The sequence below is a fragment of the Notechis scutatus genome, chromosome 2, assembly GCF_049901735.1.
Source record: "Notechis scutatus isolate UNSWTSFEM ecotype Mainland chromosome 2, rNotScu1.2, whole genome shotgun sequence".
Lineage (NCBI taxonomy): Eukaryota > Metazoa > Chordata > Lepidosauria > Squamata > Elapidae > Notechis > Notechis scutatus.
The window spans coordinates 172,315,286-172,331,128 of record NC_142010.1 but is presented as its reverse complement, the minus strand read 5'-3'; the positions used below and the strand labels follow the sequence as shown (position 1 = coordinate 172,331,128).

The following is a 15,843-nucleotide window of genomic DNA, read 5'->3' as shown; positions in this document are numbered from 1 at the left end:
TATAAATTGCTTAAAACCTCTTAGTTTATCTTAAACTACAATTATTAGAAGAAAATTGTATGATTATTTTAGAATGGTTTTTATAATATGTATTTTTATAAACCTTGTTGCAATGATACAGAAAGTTTAGTCCTATTAGTAATGGAAAATGAAAGTATTATAGAGCAACATCAAAACAGCTATTTTATAAAGTTTGAAATGGAAAGGCTGGTTTTATTTGAAAATTCCATATTCTGCTTCTAATGTGAAAATTATAGTGAGAAGGAAATAGATGGTGTTAAATAGCATTTTGTGTATTTTCTTATAGTTGTACTCTAGAGAGTCTTATTCTGTGCATTCAGATGTGCCTTATTTTGCAATGCAAGTTCTGTGAGGTAGAACAAAGAGGAATAATGCAGAAATTGTAAAACCGCAAGCAGAAAAGCATAACTACATGCAATATTTTGATTAAAATTAAAATTGTATTCAAAAACAGAATAATGATTAAATGAAAATATATAAATTAATCTCTTAAGTAGTGTATCATGCCAGCCTTAAAAGTTGAACATCTCTGGCATTTATTTACATTTTGGGATTGTTATAGACTTGTCTTCAAGAGTTCTAAACTTTAGCAAAAAGAAAGGGGGAGAAACTGTTGCTGGCTTTCTGACAATGGCAGGGAGTGTGTTAAACCAGTGTAAAATTCAATTAAACTGTCTAGCCAGGTTTTTGAAGCTGAAATGCAGACCCTCTCAGTTAAGCTTCTTATTTTCCTGTGACCGACACCAGTGGTTACTGTGTTATGCCAAAATCAACAGGCTGTAAAGCACCTTGTTTCATGCTCCCAGCTGATCAATATTTTTATTTTCCAGGCTTGCCCAGAAATATGGAGGCAGTATCACCTAACAGTAAGTAGAAACACCTTTTTATTTTGTCCTACACTGGGCCTATTTACTCTTCTGTGAACTGCTGACCATAAAATAGAAACAAGGATCTTTTGAAGAAAGTTAATAAAATATCTGATGAGAGTTAGAATCGAAGAATGCAAGAATATCCTATGCTATTTTTTTCTGCCATGTTCTTCTAAACAGTTTGTATAATAGAAATTACCTATGGTATTACCATGTCAGTTTGCTGCTTATAGCTTCTTCAGCAGTACATAACAAGAATAAAATGTCTCCTTTAAACACCAACAATATCAGTAAGTGAATCGTGGACACTACTGGAACTGTATAGTTTCACTGTTCTTGTAATTAGTTACTTTGATGAGACACCAAAATTAGAAATAAAACAAAATTTTAATATCTGTTTATGAGGAAGTTTATAAAACACAGTCAAACTGTACTACAAAACTTTCACTTTAACTGACTATTAATAGTGTTAAATATATTTGTGGTAAACTTCATGCAAAGTTCTGTTTGGCTTCATAATTTACCTAACTATATCTAAATTTCTCATGGGGAATTGGAATGGCTGTTGGCAGATCATAAAGAGATGAGCTGGCCCAAGAACTTAACTTATTTGCTTTTTTTCCCCTTAGAATAAAATATAGTTGATAGATGGATGATACATATGACCACAACAGTGATTTTGAATTCCCCTATTTTTCTCTATATTTTTGTATGACCTATTTCTTTTTAATCTTATATACTTTTTACAATAAAACATTTCTGAAATTTCCTTGATTGTGCATTTCTTCACAGAATCAGAGATGACATTACTATATAGTATGTCTGAGGTTTTCAAGAAATTGTGATGTAGCTTCTCTGTTTAAATAGTAATTTAATATAGAGAAACTACTTAGATTATTATTTGGCTATTTTAATCTTAAGGATGCAAGAAGTATTACTTCTAAATAAAGCTTTTTAAAAAAAGTTGCCTCAACTAATTTTAGATGAATTAGTAAGCTTTCATTTAGTACTCATATTATCTTTTGGATTGTGAGATGAAAGAATACAATCTGATTGTGTGATTCTGATAAAGGGCTTTATATTTTTTGTTGGTTTCAATATTGATACAATAGAATAATATTCTTTATTAGCCAAATGTGATTGGACACACACAAGGAATTGCAAATACATTTAAAATAATGTATTATCTATCTAAATTGTTTTCAAAGAACATCATAAAATGAAAGTTAAAATACAAAATGTGAAGCTGTTTATATCGATATACCATGGACATATTAACATTATCCCTCAAAATTATGAAATAAATATTGATTCATATTTGAATATATGTTAAAACAATATATTCCACAATTGTCTCTTTAAGTACAGTTGAATCAGATTGTAATATTTTGTAATAATCCAGAATATGAAGCATATAGGAAATCTGCATAAGGAGAACAAATTTAGCGTAACATACAAATATATACCATGTAGATAATCTTATAATCCTACTTATTATGCATGTTTATCAAAAGGGTTATATAAAATGTGTGGGGTTTTTTTTTCATGCATAAGCAAAATATCTCTAATTAATTGCTATGAATGTTTCAGATCAATAGAACATATTTGTTATTTCTGAGACTTTGTAAATTTTATTCATTTTACTCTCTTACTAAGAGAAGGGGTGCCATCTATTGACTCACTGTGGTTACCACAGTCAAAATAATTACTAATAACAGTGGCTAAATAAGTAGCTGATAGTTACAGATTGCCTTTACCAAGTCTTAGTGACATTTTCAGAGTGTTGCCAGAATGAAAAGTGAAATAAGAGATTTGGAAAGCATGGAAGATTAAGAAATGATACTAAATTGGTTCCTTGCAAATTTGCAAATGACATTTTTGTTTTTAGCATTTGTTGTATAAAGAAGCCGTTGAATATTAAATTCAACAAATCCACATTGAAGAAAAAGACTTACAACAGATTTTACATACAAAGTGCAGTTGAATACTTTTAAAAATTACAATTCCATTTTCTATAAAAATATTTCTAATTACCAAACTATCAAGTATACTATCATAAAGATGAATAAAAAAATCAAAATTATTTTTAATTTAGGGCAGGAGTCTCTATGCTTGTCACTTAGTGAATTATATATTCTAGTTCAAATTTGCTGTTTAGTATGCAACTGTAAATGAATATATAGTGTTTAATGAAAAGACATCATAAATCAGATCCCTTTTTATATTATGCATATTAAACATGAGTTCAGATCATTTCATAAATAGCTATGTGCTATTTTCATTATTTTTTATGGCTCATGAAATATGCACCTTTCAGCCTACATTAACACATTTTTTACATGTGAGTTGCAAATCTATCCACACTGCATTTTCCATTAGGTACCTCTATTCATTTCATATGGCTTCGAAGCACCTTACTTTCCCTGGTCTTCTTGACTTCGTATATATCATACCAACATTAAGAAAAACATGTGACAGTTCTTATCTTCGATGGATTTTATGTTAATGTAAGATTAGTCCTTATGGTCTTATCAATGCAGAGAGTATACCTTAGTTGGGATTCAGAAGGGTATGTATACCACAGAAAGCTGTGGCTGATTCTTCCTTCCACTGGAGAAGGCTGCTATCCAGGAACCATGGAAGATTGCTGACAAAAGATAAAACCATGTATGTACATATGATGCTTGGAAACCAATAGCACCATAACAATATATACCCTCCTAATTCTAGTGCTTCAAGCAGTAGCTGGTAATAATGAAGAGCATCCTGGAAAATCAGTGGTGATTGTATACCAGTTACTCTAGCTTCCTTTGTGCTTCCTGAATACTTTTTTTTAATTAATATAATTACAGGTTGCTTTTGACCATAAGATTTTCAAGAAGATGTATGGAAGAAATAGTAATGTAATATTCAACTCTCTTTTAATTCTAATACAATTATAATTGTCAGACAACTTTTAATATTGTGATGTTTTCACAATATTACCATACAAGTTTTGTTTTAACATATCAAAATAGTATATTTTTTTTATACTCAAGTCTTAATTTAAAAATGTCAGCTATACAGTGTTGGATAGGATATCTTAGAACAATGGTGGTATCTTCACTGGAATTAATCATGATAAAATATGCTTAATTGAGATTTCACATGTATAGCAGGTGTCATACAAAGCCAGGTAAATCTTGTAAAATCTTATATAATAATGTTTCTATGTTATACCAATCCTTTTTAAGGAAAGAGATTGTCATCCATTTTTAAGGCAGAGTATAATTTATGGATTATGCATAAAATATTACATATGCAATAAGAATTGATTTGGTTTAAAATCCTTTAGAATAAAATGAATTTCAAGCAAAAACAAAGCTTTATCAGTATATGAATCTCTTTTTATTTTATGTGTGGTACTTTTCTTTACATTTAAAGCTGTTTGGCAATGGGAGAATTCCCCCCCCCCCTACCCCGGGGATAATGGTTTCTTCTGTTACCGTGTTTTGTGAATGCAGTAACTTCCCTTCCACCATCCTCTACTTCAGTCCTCTCATTTGTATCACAACCTCTTTCCCCATGATGACCACCAACACATCACAATTTGGCTACCAGGCACTATCATAAAAAAAGCTTTACATTCATGTTTCTGTTCATATATTAATATCAAAAGAGAACACAGAGTTTCTATTTTAATAGATATATTTGAAATACATGAAATTACAAAGCATGCTTTATATTTTAATTTTTTGCTTTGTTATTGAATTTCTGTTAAGACCTTTGTATAAAAAAATAAAGAAATGAGGTGAGCAGGTAGATTTGGATCAAATTCAATATTTAAAAATGAGTGTCCTAAAGTACAGCTATATTTAATAGCCCTGTATTTAAAGAAGTTATAGTAAATTTACAAAGAACGTACAGAAAAAAATTTATTTAAGATTTGTCAGATTAGTTGAAAAGAAGTTCCTTGTAATCAGACTAATGTATATTTGCATATATACAGTACACTGATTGTTACAACGTGATAATGTTTATACAAGAGCAGTATTGTCTTGTTCATTTACGGTAGTTTAAGGAAAAACTGTCTTGTTTAATCTAAATGTAGATTTTGGAATTTTACACAATTTTCTTTCAGTCTTCAAGCCAATCCTTTTCTTTACCCAGAAATAAGCTCCAAAGGAAAAGATTGAATGACATTACAAGTAAATGTGCCTAGCTTTGCAGTATTCAAATGTTGTACTGAGAACTCTTCAGTTTTATTGTTTAGAATTTAACTTCAAAATGCTACGCTACAAAATTCCAATATTAGGTGTGTTTATGATTTACCACAACATTCTTATCCCCAAAGTTGTTGGGGGTTGGATGAATGTGGAACTCATTTGAAATGATTACTAACTCCATTGATTTTTTTAAAAGAAAAACTTCAGTAATAATAAGATTGCCAGTTAAGAGATACTTTATGTTGAAAGTAAAACAAAAACACTAAATCCTGACTTATTATTTAATCAAAGCATGTAAATAAATTATAATTTAAAAGATTTGGTAGATTACATATAGGCATTTTTTATTTATTTTGTAGGAAACATTACCTTAAAATCTGAAATTTTTAATTGAAACTAATTAAATATTTTGAAATGAAGTATGTTTCTTTAGTTACATTATATATAAATACATAATTATATTGAATTAATTCCTTAATTTAATCCTCAATCCTTTTTTGCTAGATTAGAAGAGTGTTATAGTATATATAGAAATGGTGTATCTTCCCAAGTAACTAACAGTACATTATCTGCTGTGTAATATCAACACTCCTCCTGTACCTCCAGTAATGGCAATACCATAATGAGGTGGGATGGCAGCAGTATTTACTTTTAGTGCTGCTTTAGATATTGCAACTGTAATTCTGTATGCATTATTTGGGGAGTGATTTTCATTTGAATTCAGCAGAATGTATGTCTTAACATGCATAATAAATGTTTCCAACATGCCAAGATGCTACTCTTCTATATAAATTAATAATACTTAGTACCATTGAAAATTCAACTGTCATTTATGTGTTGGATTGAGTGAAATGTTTGCAAAAAAATATTGTATTTTCCCTAACACAAGGCAGCAAACATACATTACATTGCTTCCTCCTCCTCCTCCTCTTTTCTCCATAACAACAGCTCTGTGAGATGGATTGGGTTGAGAGAGACTGGCCCAAAGTCAACCAGCCAGCTTTCATATCTGAATCAGGATTAGAACTCACTGTTTCCTGGCTTCTAGCATGTTGCCTTAACCAATACACCAAACTAGCTATTAATATTAAATATTAAAGTATTTTAATATTTATGGAAAGTTACTATTAGAAGAGAAAATATTCTGTGTCTTTATCATATAGGGCTAAATTCAGAGAAAGTTATCTTCTTACATGTTTACACCCAGACTTCCCTGTTAATATGCCAAAGCAGATTTTAAGATTACAAAAGGTTGTGGGACAAAAGAGGAGGAAGTTATCACCGTTCCCTTTTTATCAGTATGACCTCTTCCATTAGGGTATTAATTGGATACATTGGGGAAATTTTCATATTATTTATTTTTGCTTGTTGGTCACTTGTTTCTAAGGATTGGTATACAGTACCATAAATGTCCCTTTATGTATCATATATAGTTGCTCCTAATAATAATAGCAGCAGCAACAATAACAACAATAACAACCATGGTTTTCTATCTTTAATTTGTCTGTTTATAATGGACAAATTATGTTTTAAAAATCAAGATTTTCAAAATACGGTCAGTATTAGAGTAGTCTTTTCACTATTTGTCTCATAGTTCAGGTTAATGACTCCCTCTCAATTATTACACATGTTCCAATTTACCTTGATTGTAAATTTTTAGATCCTTGTTAATGTTTGCAAATCTATATGAAATTATTAAAATCTATATGAAATTATTAAAGTAATAGAAAGATAATGTGATGCAGAACTTTAAAAAATAATGGTTAATTCAGCATACTGAGTTAAAAATGCCCTTTTGTTCAAATAAACCCCAATCTTTTCTTAGTTTTTTGGGGAGAGAGGGAGAATGTAGCTTCATTTTTTTTCTATGACGTTTTGAAAAAATAGAATTCTCCTTAGGAGATATAGTTATCTTTTTTTTAACAGATTCTTTACACTCCAATTAGGTTCCTTTATGATGACTGATAGGGATTAACAGAATTTGAGATTTAGTTCGATAAAGTATGTCTCTATTATTTGCATTGAAATAACACTGAGCTACTGCATGTTTTACCTGTCAGACAAGTAAATATTTGTTCTCAAATTATGTCAAAATAGTATTGAATACATTTAAATAAGTCTTCATGCTTAATATTTTAAATGTTGCATTGTATTACATTAGAAGGATTTAGAATTATTCTTGACTATAAATATGACCTCTTGTAGTTAGTAAGTAGTAATTAGTAACATAAAGTTTTATGTTCATGGATACAGGTTGATTGTGTTAATATTTTGGGTTATCCTTAAGATGAAAATACAGCATGCAACAAATTTACATCATAAAAATGAGAAGCATTAAATATTTTTAGTACATAAATCTATTCAAGATAAATATCTTGTAGTTTTAAAACATGTAGGCTGAACCTGAATTTTTGCATACTAGTTTTTAATATTCAAAACAACTTTTTTTTTACATGAAGTAAGCCACTGAATCCATAACTCAACTGAGGTATTTTTATTGCTTTCAGTTCAGAATCACATCCTGATGCTTAATGTTGTGAAGGGTATGCCAAAATGACATCAAGAAAGTCTGGCTTCAAATAGCTGCTTAATCATGAAGGCCCTAGATCAGGGGTCGCCAACTTTTTGGACCTCAGGGACCACCAAACTCATAATTTTAAATCCTGCAGACCACTAATATGAATTTTGACTGACGGTGGCTTGCTGACGTTGGTGGGAAAGTCGGTCCCATATTCCAGAGCTGCAGTAGTCATAGGACTGGCCCTTTGGTCATCCCAGAGCAGCTGCTCCTCCATCCAGGTGCACCGGCCTGCCATGGACTGGAGGAGCTGCTTTAGGATGACCAAAGGGCCAGTCTTGTGACTACTGCAGCTCTGGAATATGGGACCGACTTTCCCACCAACGTCAGCAAGCCATCCCGGGGCGGATTTCCCTCCCCCGCCATTGGTCTTACGTTCCAGTTCCCGCTCATGTGTCTCTACTCAAGGTAAGGTTTGCACTCGGCCGAAGGGTGAGAGCCAGCGGGTGGGCGGGTCATGTGGGCAGCGCAGTCTTGTGTTCCTGTGCAGCCTGGATTATTTGGGGGGAGTGCTTTGGGGGGGACATTTCTCTGTGAACCACCACCAGTGGTCCCCGCCTCACCAGTTGGCAACCACTGTCCTAAATGAGATCTATAAAGGCATCATTGCCAGTTGCTATTAGGTTTTTGTTTTGTTGTTTTAAACAGAGAATCCAGCTTTCTGGCTATCTCAACAATACTTTTTGCAGAATGTAACATTTTCTGTTCCCAGTTTCCTCCCAGTTTTTTTATTCAAATAACACTATTTATAAGGCGTATATGAAGGGGAACTGCAGTCCGGAATCAGACAATTTGCCCCAGGTGATTCGCCTCAGCCAATTTGACACAGAACAACTCACTGCAGCCAATTTGCCGTGGGACAACTCGCTGTGGGATAATTCAGTGCAGGGTAACTCAAGAGAGGGACAAGTGAATTGTGGTCTATGTGCTCTGGCTCACCTCAGCCTCAAGGACTTCTTATTTTTGAGAGGTTTAAACCTAAAACAAGACAAGGCCCACTGCAAATTACATGTCCCTCTCTTGAGTTATTCTGCATTGAATTGTCCCATGGCAAATTGTTCCATGGCAAATTGGCAGTGGTAAGTTGTCCTAGATCTACTGCATCCTCTCACAACACTAGTAAATGAGCAGGTACTAGAAGTGCCAGTGATTGTACAGTTGAAGTCTTGAGAATAAACATTACCTAGGATTTTGTGGCCAAATATAAAATTACAGCATTTTTTTCATCTTGCTGTAAAGTAATGCCAACACTACAATTGTTTGTGAAGATTTTGCAGAATAAGCACAATGGCACCGCAAAAAAAGTGACTTGTGACCATTTTTCACACTTACGACCATTGCAGCATCCCATGGTCACATGACCAAAATTTGGATACTTGGTAACTGGTTCATATTTATGATGGTTGCAGTGTCCTGAGGTCATGTAACCTTCTGACAAGCAAAGTCAATGGGGAAGCCATTTTACACTTAACAATCATGTTCCTAACTTAACAGCTATGACTAGAAAGATTGTAAAATGGGGCAAAACTCACTTAACAAATGTCGCACTTAACAACATAAATTTTGGGATCAATTGTGGTCATAAGTCACTTTTTTTTCATTCCCCTAGAGATTAGACTGGCCCCCACTCTGATTCTCTTCCGTAAGATGCTGAAGACCTGGTTCTGCCAGTGTGCCTGGGGAAACCAGAGCAGGATGGAGCCCATCAAATGGCTCATGTAATCTGCTGTCGCTGAGGAGGGAAGGTGGGGGTGATTTTATTATATTAATTTATTTGATTTTACGAGTTTTACTGTTTTAAATTGTGGCTTTATGGTTATAAACCGCTTTGAGTTGCCACGGCAAATAAATAAATATAAATGTATATGTATATGTATATGTATATGTATATGTATATGTATATGTATATGTATGTATATATATATATATATATATATATATATATATATATATGTATGTATGTATGTATGTATGTATGTATGTATGTATATGTATATGTATATGTATATGTATATGTATATGTATATATATATATATATATATGTATATGTATATGTATATATATATATATGTTTTCTTAAGTTTTCGCGGGTACTTACATGTATGGCATTCAGCTTTGTTCGGGTATTTTCCCACGTCATTGTAGTTGTGCTTTTAAAGTTGTAGCAACGTTTCGGCAGAATCTCATCTGCCATCATCAGGCTTCTGTATATATCATTTGTTAGGAAGCTAACAAAAAAATCTCCACACCACTAGCCAGGCAAACACCTGGGCACAAACAGATACCCCCTGATACCTCCAGCTCAAACACACCCCAACCAGGCACCCAGATGAAACCTAGCTTCCTAACAAATGATAGCCGTCCATTTACTCGGAGCCAAACTGCACTAAAAGCCTCCAATACAGGAACACAATGTTGCCAGCCAATCAAGACACAAAAAAAGCCACAAAACAGACAGAAGATATTAGAAACACCAATCAAGCAGAACACAGCAAACACCAAGACCAATAAACACAGACCAAGACTCCCAACCAATCAGGATGAAGAAAAAACCATTCTGGCACAGCAGTAGGCTAGCCCCAAATTTAAAACTGAAACAACTGTAAAGGTCTGACTCACAGACGAACACAATACAGAAGCCTGATGATGGCAGATGAGATTCTGCCAAAACGTTGCTACAACTTTAAAAGCACAACTATAATGACGTGGGAAAATACCCGAACAAAGCTGAATATGTTTTCTGAGGTTTTCGCGGGTATTTGTATGTGGATCTTTGGTTATTCGGGTTTTCTCCCGTGTAAAATTGGAGTGTCTTGGCGGCGTTTGACGAATCTCATTCGTCATCTTCAGGCTTGTGTCTTGGCTTCCGAGAAGCACAGAGCCGAAGACACAAGCCTGAAGATGACGAATGAGATTTCGTCGAAACGTCGCCAAGACACTTCCAATTTTACGCGGGAGAAAACCCGAATAACCAAAGATCCACATATATGTATGTATGTATGTATATATATATGTGTGTGTGTGTGTGTGTGTGTATACACATACATACATACATACATACACACACACACTGCTCAGAAAAATAAAGGGAACACAAAAATAAGATACCCTAGATCTGAATGAATGAAATATTCTTATTAAAATACTTTGTTCCTTACATAGTTGAATGTGCTGACAACAAAATCACACAAAAATTATCAATGGAAATCAAATTTAGCAACCCATGGAGGTCTGGATTTGGAGTTACACTCAAAATTAAAGTGGAAAAAACCACTACAGGCTGATCCAACTTTGATGTAATGTCCTTAAAACAAGTCAAAATGAGGCTCAGTAGTGTGTGTGGCCTCCACATGCCTGTATGACCTCCCTACAACGCCTGGGCATGCTCCTGATGAGGTGGCAGATGGTCTCCTGAGGGATCTCCTCCCACACCTGGACTAAAGCATCCCCCAACTCCTGGACAGTCTGTGGTGCAACGTGGCATTGGTGGATGGAGCGAGATGTGATGTCCCAGATGTGCTCAATTGGATTCAGGTCTGGGGAATGGGTGGGCCAGTCCATAGCATCAATGCCTTCGTCTTGCAGGAACTGCTGACACACCCCAGCCACATGAGGTCTAACATTGTCGTGCATTAGGAGGAACCCAGGGCCAACCGCACCAGCATATGGTCTCACAAGGGGTCTGAGGATCTCATCTGGGTACCTAATGGCAGTCAGGCTATCTCTGGCAAGCACATGGAGGGCTGTGCGGCCCCCTAAAGAAATGCCCCCACACACCATTACTGACCCACTGCCAAACCGGTCATGCTGGAGGATGTTGCAGGCAGCAGAATGTTCTCCACGGTGTCTCCAGACCCTGTCACATCTGTCACGTGCTCAGTGTGAACCTGCTTTCATCTGTGAAGAGCAAAGGGCGCTAGTGGTGAATTTGCCAATCTTGGTGTTCTCTGGCAAATGCCAAATGTCCTGCATGGTGTTGGGTTGTAAGCTCAACACCCACCTGTAGACGTCGGGCCCTCATACCACCCTCATGGAGTCTGTTTCTGACCGTTTGAGCAGCCACATGCACATTTGTGGCCTGCTGGAGGTCATTTTGCAGGGCTCTGGCAGGGCTCCTCCTGTCCCTCCTTGCACAAAGTCGGAGGTAGCGGTCCTGATGCTGGGTTGTTGCCCTCCTATGGCCTCCTCCACATCTCCTGATGTACTGGCCTCTGCTCCTGGTAGCGCCTCCATGCTCTGGACACTACGCTGACAGACACAGCAAACCTTCTTGCCACAACTTGCATTGATGTACCATCCTGGATGAACTGCACTGCCTGAGCCACTTGTGTGGGTTGTAGACTCCGTCTCATGCTACCACTAGAGTGAAAGCACCGCCAGCATTCAAAAGTGACCAAACCATCAGCCAGAAAGCATAGGAACTGAGAAGTGGTCTGTGGTCACCACCTGCAGAACCACTCCTTTATTGGGGATGTCTTGCTAACTGCCTATGCTTTCTACCTGTTGTCTATTCCATTTGCACAACAGCATGTGAAATTGATTGTCAATCAGTGTTGCTACCTAAGTGGACAGTTTGATTTCACAGAAGTGTGATTGACCTGGAGTTACATTGTGTTGTTAAGTGTTCCCTTTATTTTTTTGAGCAGTGTGTATATATATATATATATATATTTTGTGTGTGTGTGTGTGTGTGTGTGTGTGTGTCAAGGACTACCTGTATTACCAAAATATAAATTAAGTATTATTACTCTTTTTGTGCTGGGTGAAGAAAAATGCAAGACATAGTCATGGTAAGGATGAAGAATAAGTGAAGAAGCTTATAAAGTAAGAATTGTTATTAAGTGTCATAAATTGAATGAGGATGGAAGAAAAGATATTTGGGAGGTTTTAATGTTCTGTTCTTATGCTCTGCTTTCTGCACTTACAAACCAGGCTTGAGTTCAGAGGGACTTCAAACATCTATGGTTAGTTCTGATGAAATGAAATGACATGACATGAAACCTCAAATAAGCTGAAGTTTTTTTCTCCAAATAATAGCTTCTAAGGTTGTTTCTCTATATTTTCATTGATGGCTAAGAGGGATTTCTAACACAGATACTTTGCCATTGTCTTCTGTTGATAAAGCATTCTTTTTCATAGCAAAGATACAATATCACATACAAGCTTGTGTTCCTTTGGTCCCCAAACAAAGTGTTTGCCTTTTTGATTTCAGGAATCTAAAAAAAAATACTCCTTGAAAGGAATATTTCGGCCAAACTACTTTATTTTGCTACCCATTATTATTGTTTTGATTAATAGCTAGTAGCAAAAAGAAAAGTGCCTACTTGCAGCTGCTTCTTTCTCTTTTGTAGGTTGTATGCACTGAATTGTAGCCATAGATTCCTCCTGCCCTCATAGAAGGAATTCCTATTCACAGAAGGAACACTGTCATAGAAAGAAACATTTTAATATATAAGTTTCCTCTGAGAATGGATTAAGAATTTGGATCCAGAGCTTTACATCAGCAAGATTTCTCATGAATTCTGGTGCTGTTCTCTAAACGGGAGACCTTCTGTTAACCTTTCTTTCAGTGGATGTCCTCTCTAATTGAAAGGGGAGAGTAATTTGCTAACTACTCGTTTTTTGGAGATCTTATATTATTTTACATGTTCTTAAAAAGTTCCTTAATTCTCCATAATTCATCTTCAGGGTTGCAACAGAAAGCCAATATTGTAAGTACTCTTTCTGTAAGCAAAATTCTTGTGTTCCAGATCAAAATTGTTTTATTTTGTAGTAAGTTAAAATGTTTCACCTTAATTTTGTGTGTATGTGTATGTATGTGTTTATGACATTTACACAGTTCATTAAAAAAGAAAAGCTCAAAGCATTTTACAATAAAATAATTTATAGGTAAATGAAACTTGTAGATTTCTTGTAGAGTTGTAAATTTCTTGTTATACGTAAGTAGATCAAAAGTTATTTCATGGAAAAAATGTCCTATGGTTTTTCTTTGTATAAATGCAAGTGGAAGTTTGGAAAAGGGTAAAGCAGTTCCTAGAGGTATTTACAAGTATTTACCCTCTTATTCCCCAATGATCTTGTGAACATCAGATATCACATTTCTATTCTTTGCCTTTGGTGTTTTGTTAAGTTCAGAAGTATCTGTTTCTAATTAGAAGCCTGTTTGCTTTTTGAATATATTATTTCTTTTTGTTGAGAAAGTTGACTCCTCTCTTTCTTATCCAACCTTAAAGCTATAGATGTAATGCAGTAGCATCAAAAAATTGTGTGGGTATACAGTATCTAAAACAAGGAATGATTTGGCCGTTTTTTCAGTATAAAAATTTAGACCTATATGGATCTATATTAGATAGCCAATGAAATTATGTGTACATTCATATAAATGTTTGAGAGGAACTGGAATAGAAGATAACTGGTATAGGCTAAGTATTCCAAATCACTTAATGAAGAATAGTCATCCTTTCTGCCATATCAAGAATGCAATATGTGATTTGCTGTTATCTTTTCTACTCTGTATAAGTACCTGCCTCTAGATGAAAAGTCTATCTGCTGGAATATTCCTGTCTTCTTTGAAAGACTAGAAAGTATAATATAAAAATAATTTAAGCACAATAGCTTAAAAAGGAATAGAGAGGTTTTAAAAAAATGTCCCAGTTGTTTAAAATGGGCCAGAGCTGGCGAAAAAACAGGATGAATTTAATGAGGATAAAGTATTGATATAGAAGCTAGTTTGGTGTAATACAGGCATTTCCAACCTGTGGCCCCACAAAGTAATTTATTTATAATAAAAATAGAAAAAGTAAAGGAAGTTTGTTATTTATGTACAGTATATTAACTATATTATATATTTTATATGCGTCCCAGACAATTCTTCATCATCAGTGTAGCCCAGACAAGCCAAAAGGTTGGACGCACCTGGTGTAGTGGTTAAGGCACCTGACTAGAAACCAGGAAAATTAATTCTATTATGGCCTTATGCATGGATCACTTGAGCCAGTCACTGTCTCTCAGCCCAATTCATAAACTGAAATGAAGTCTACAGAAAGTGCAAAGTCATGGACATCTCAGGCCTAATAAAAAACCAAATTATACAAATAGATCAGCTATGTGTTGAGTGTATTGACAGACAACTGACAAAGCTAACTTTCATAGCTTCAATGAATCTATATGGACATTACCCCAGTATGGAGTTCACATTGCAGTGAAAAGAATTCATCCAAAAAGAACCAAAAGCTATTAATTACATTGAAGCCACTCATTTTTAGTAGAATGAATGTAGCGCTTGCTTGCAAAGTTTATTTGCTTTCAGTCTCATGCAGGTAAAAGAAATGAGCATGCCTTCCATTCTCTGAAATGTCCATACCACATGGATGGGTGCAATGGCACCAAGAAGAAAAATGGCCAGGGATTTTCAAAATAATCTAGGCCCGATAGTTGAGCACTTCTACAAGCCAATTTTGAAATTCAATTTTACCAAGATATATGGTAAAATAATATATGCCTTTATTCTATGCATACATTTTCCAATTGCTGAATATATGACATTTTTTTCTTTTAGCCCATGCATCACTTTCTACAGCTTTTAATTTTCCTGTGTCCTGTTTCTATATTAGTACTTACAAATGTAATATTTAGAAGTCATATAGATACATGCCTATTTTTCATGCAAGCTGAAAATATAAATGGAAGAATTGCAAGAAAAGCATTGATTTTGGACGATAGGATGTTTTCTTTATCTTTTATTTATAAAATTGCAACTTGATCTTTTTTTTCTTCCTGAACTCATCTGTATCATCACTGCAGGTTATTTTATTGAAATTTTATTAAATTCGGTGGTAACTTCTGCAGTTTTAGATGCAACTTGTAAAACATATTGCACATATTTGCCCAGCTGTAGTTTATGAATATGACTTATCAAACAGAAGGAAACAGATCGCTGATCTGAAATGAAACATTTCATTTTAAATTAGAAATTCACACACAAAATAAACTAGTAACGAAAGTAGGAAATTAGACAAAGAAAAGGAAAATAGTATTTTATCCATTCTGATTTTGTTTCTTTACCTCTCACTAATCTCCATTTCTTTATCAACGTTTAAGTTTTCACAGTTACCAAAAATGCTTTCAGGTGTAATATTTCTCAGTGATACCAAAAATTGCAAATTTAAA

The 15,843-nt window shown here is 34.6% G+C and overlaps 1 protein-coding gene across 1 annotated transcript in view; it reads left to right on the top strand.

Moving 5' to 3' along the window:
- Positions 1-15,843, top strand: part of ZCCHC7 (zinc finger CCHC-type containing 7) — a 134,008-nt gene that overhangs the window by 88,122 nt on the left and 30,043 nt on the right. Inside the window, exon 6 of the mRNA XM_087957412.1 lies at positions 852-887. Coding sequence (XP_087813538.1) covers positions 852-887 — 36 coding nt within the window. The remainder of the gene's footprint in view (positions 1-851; positions 888-15,843) is intronic.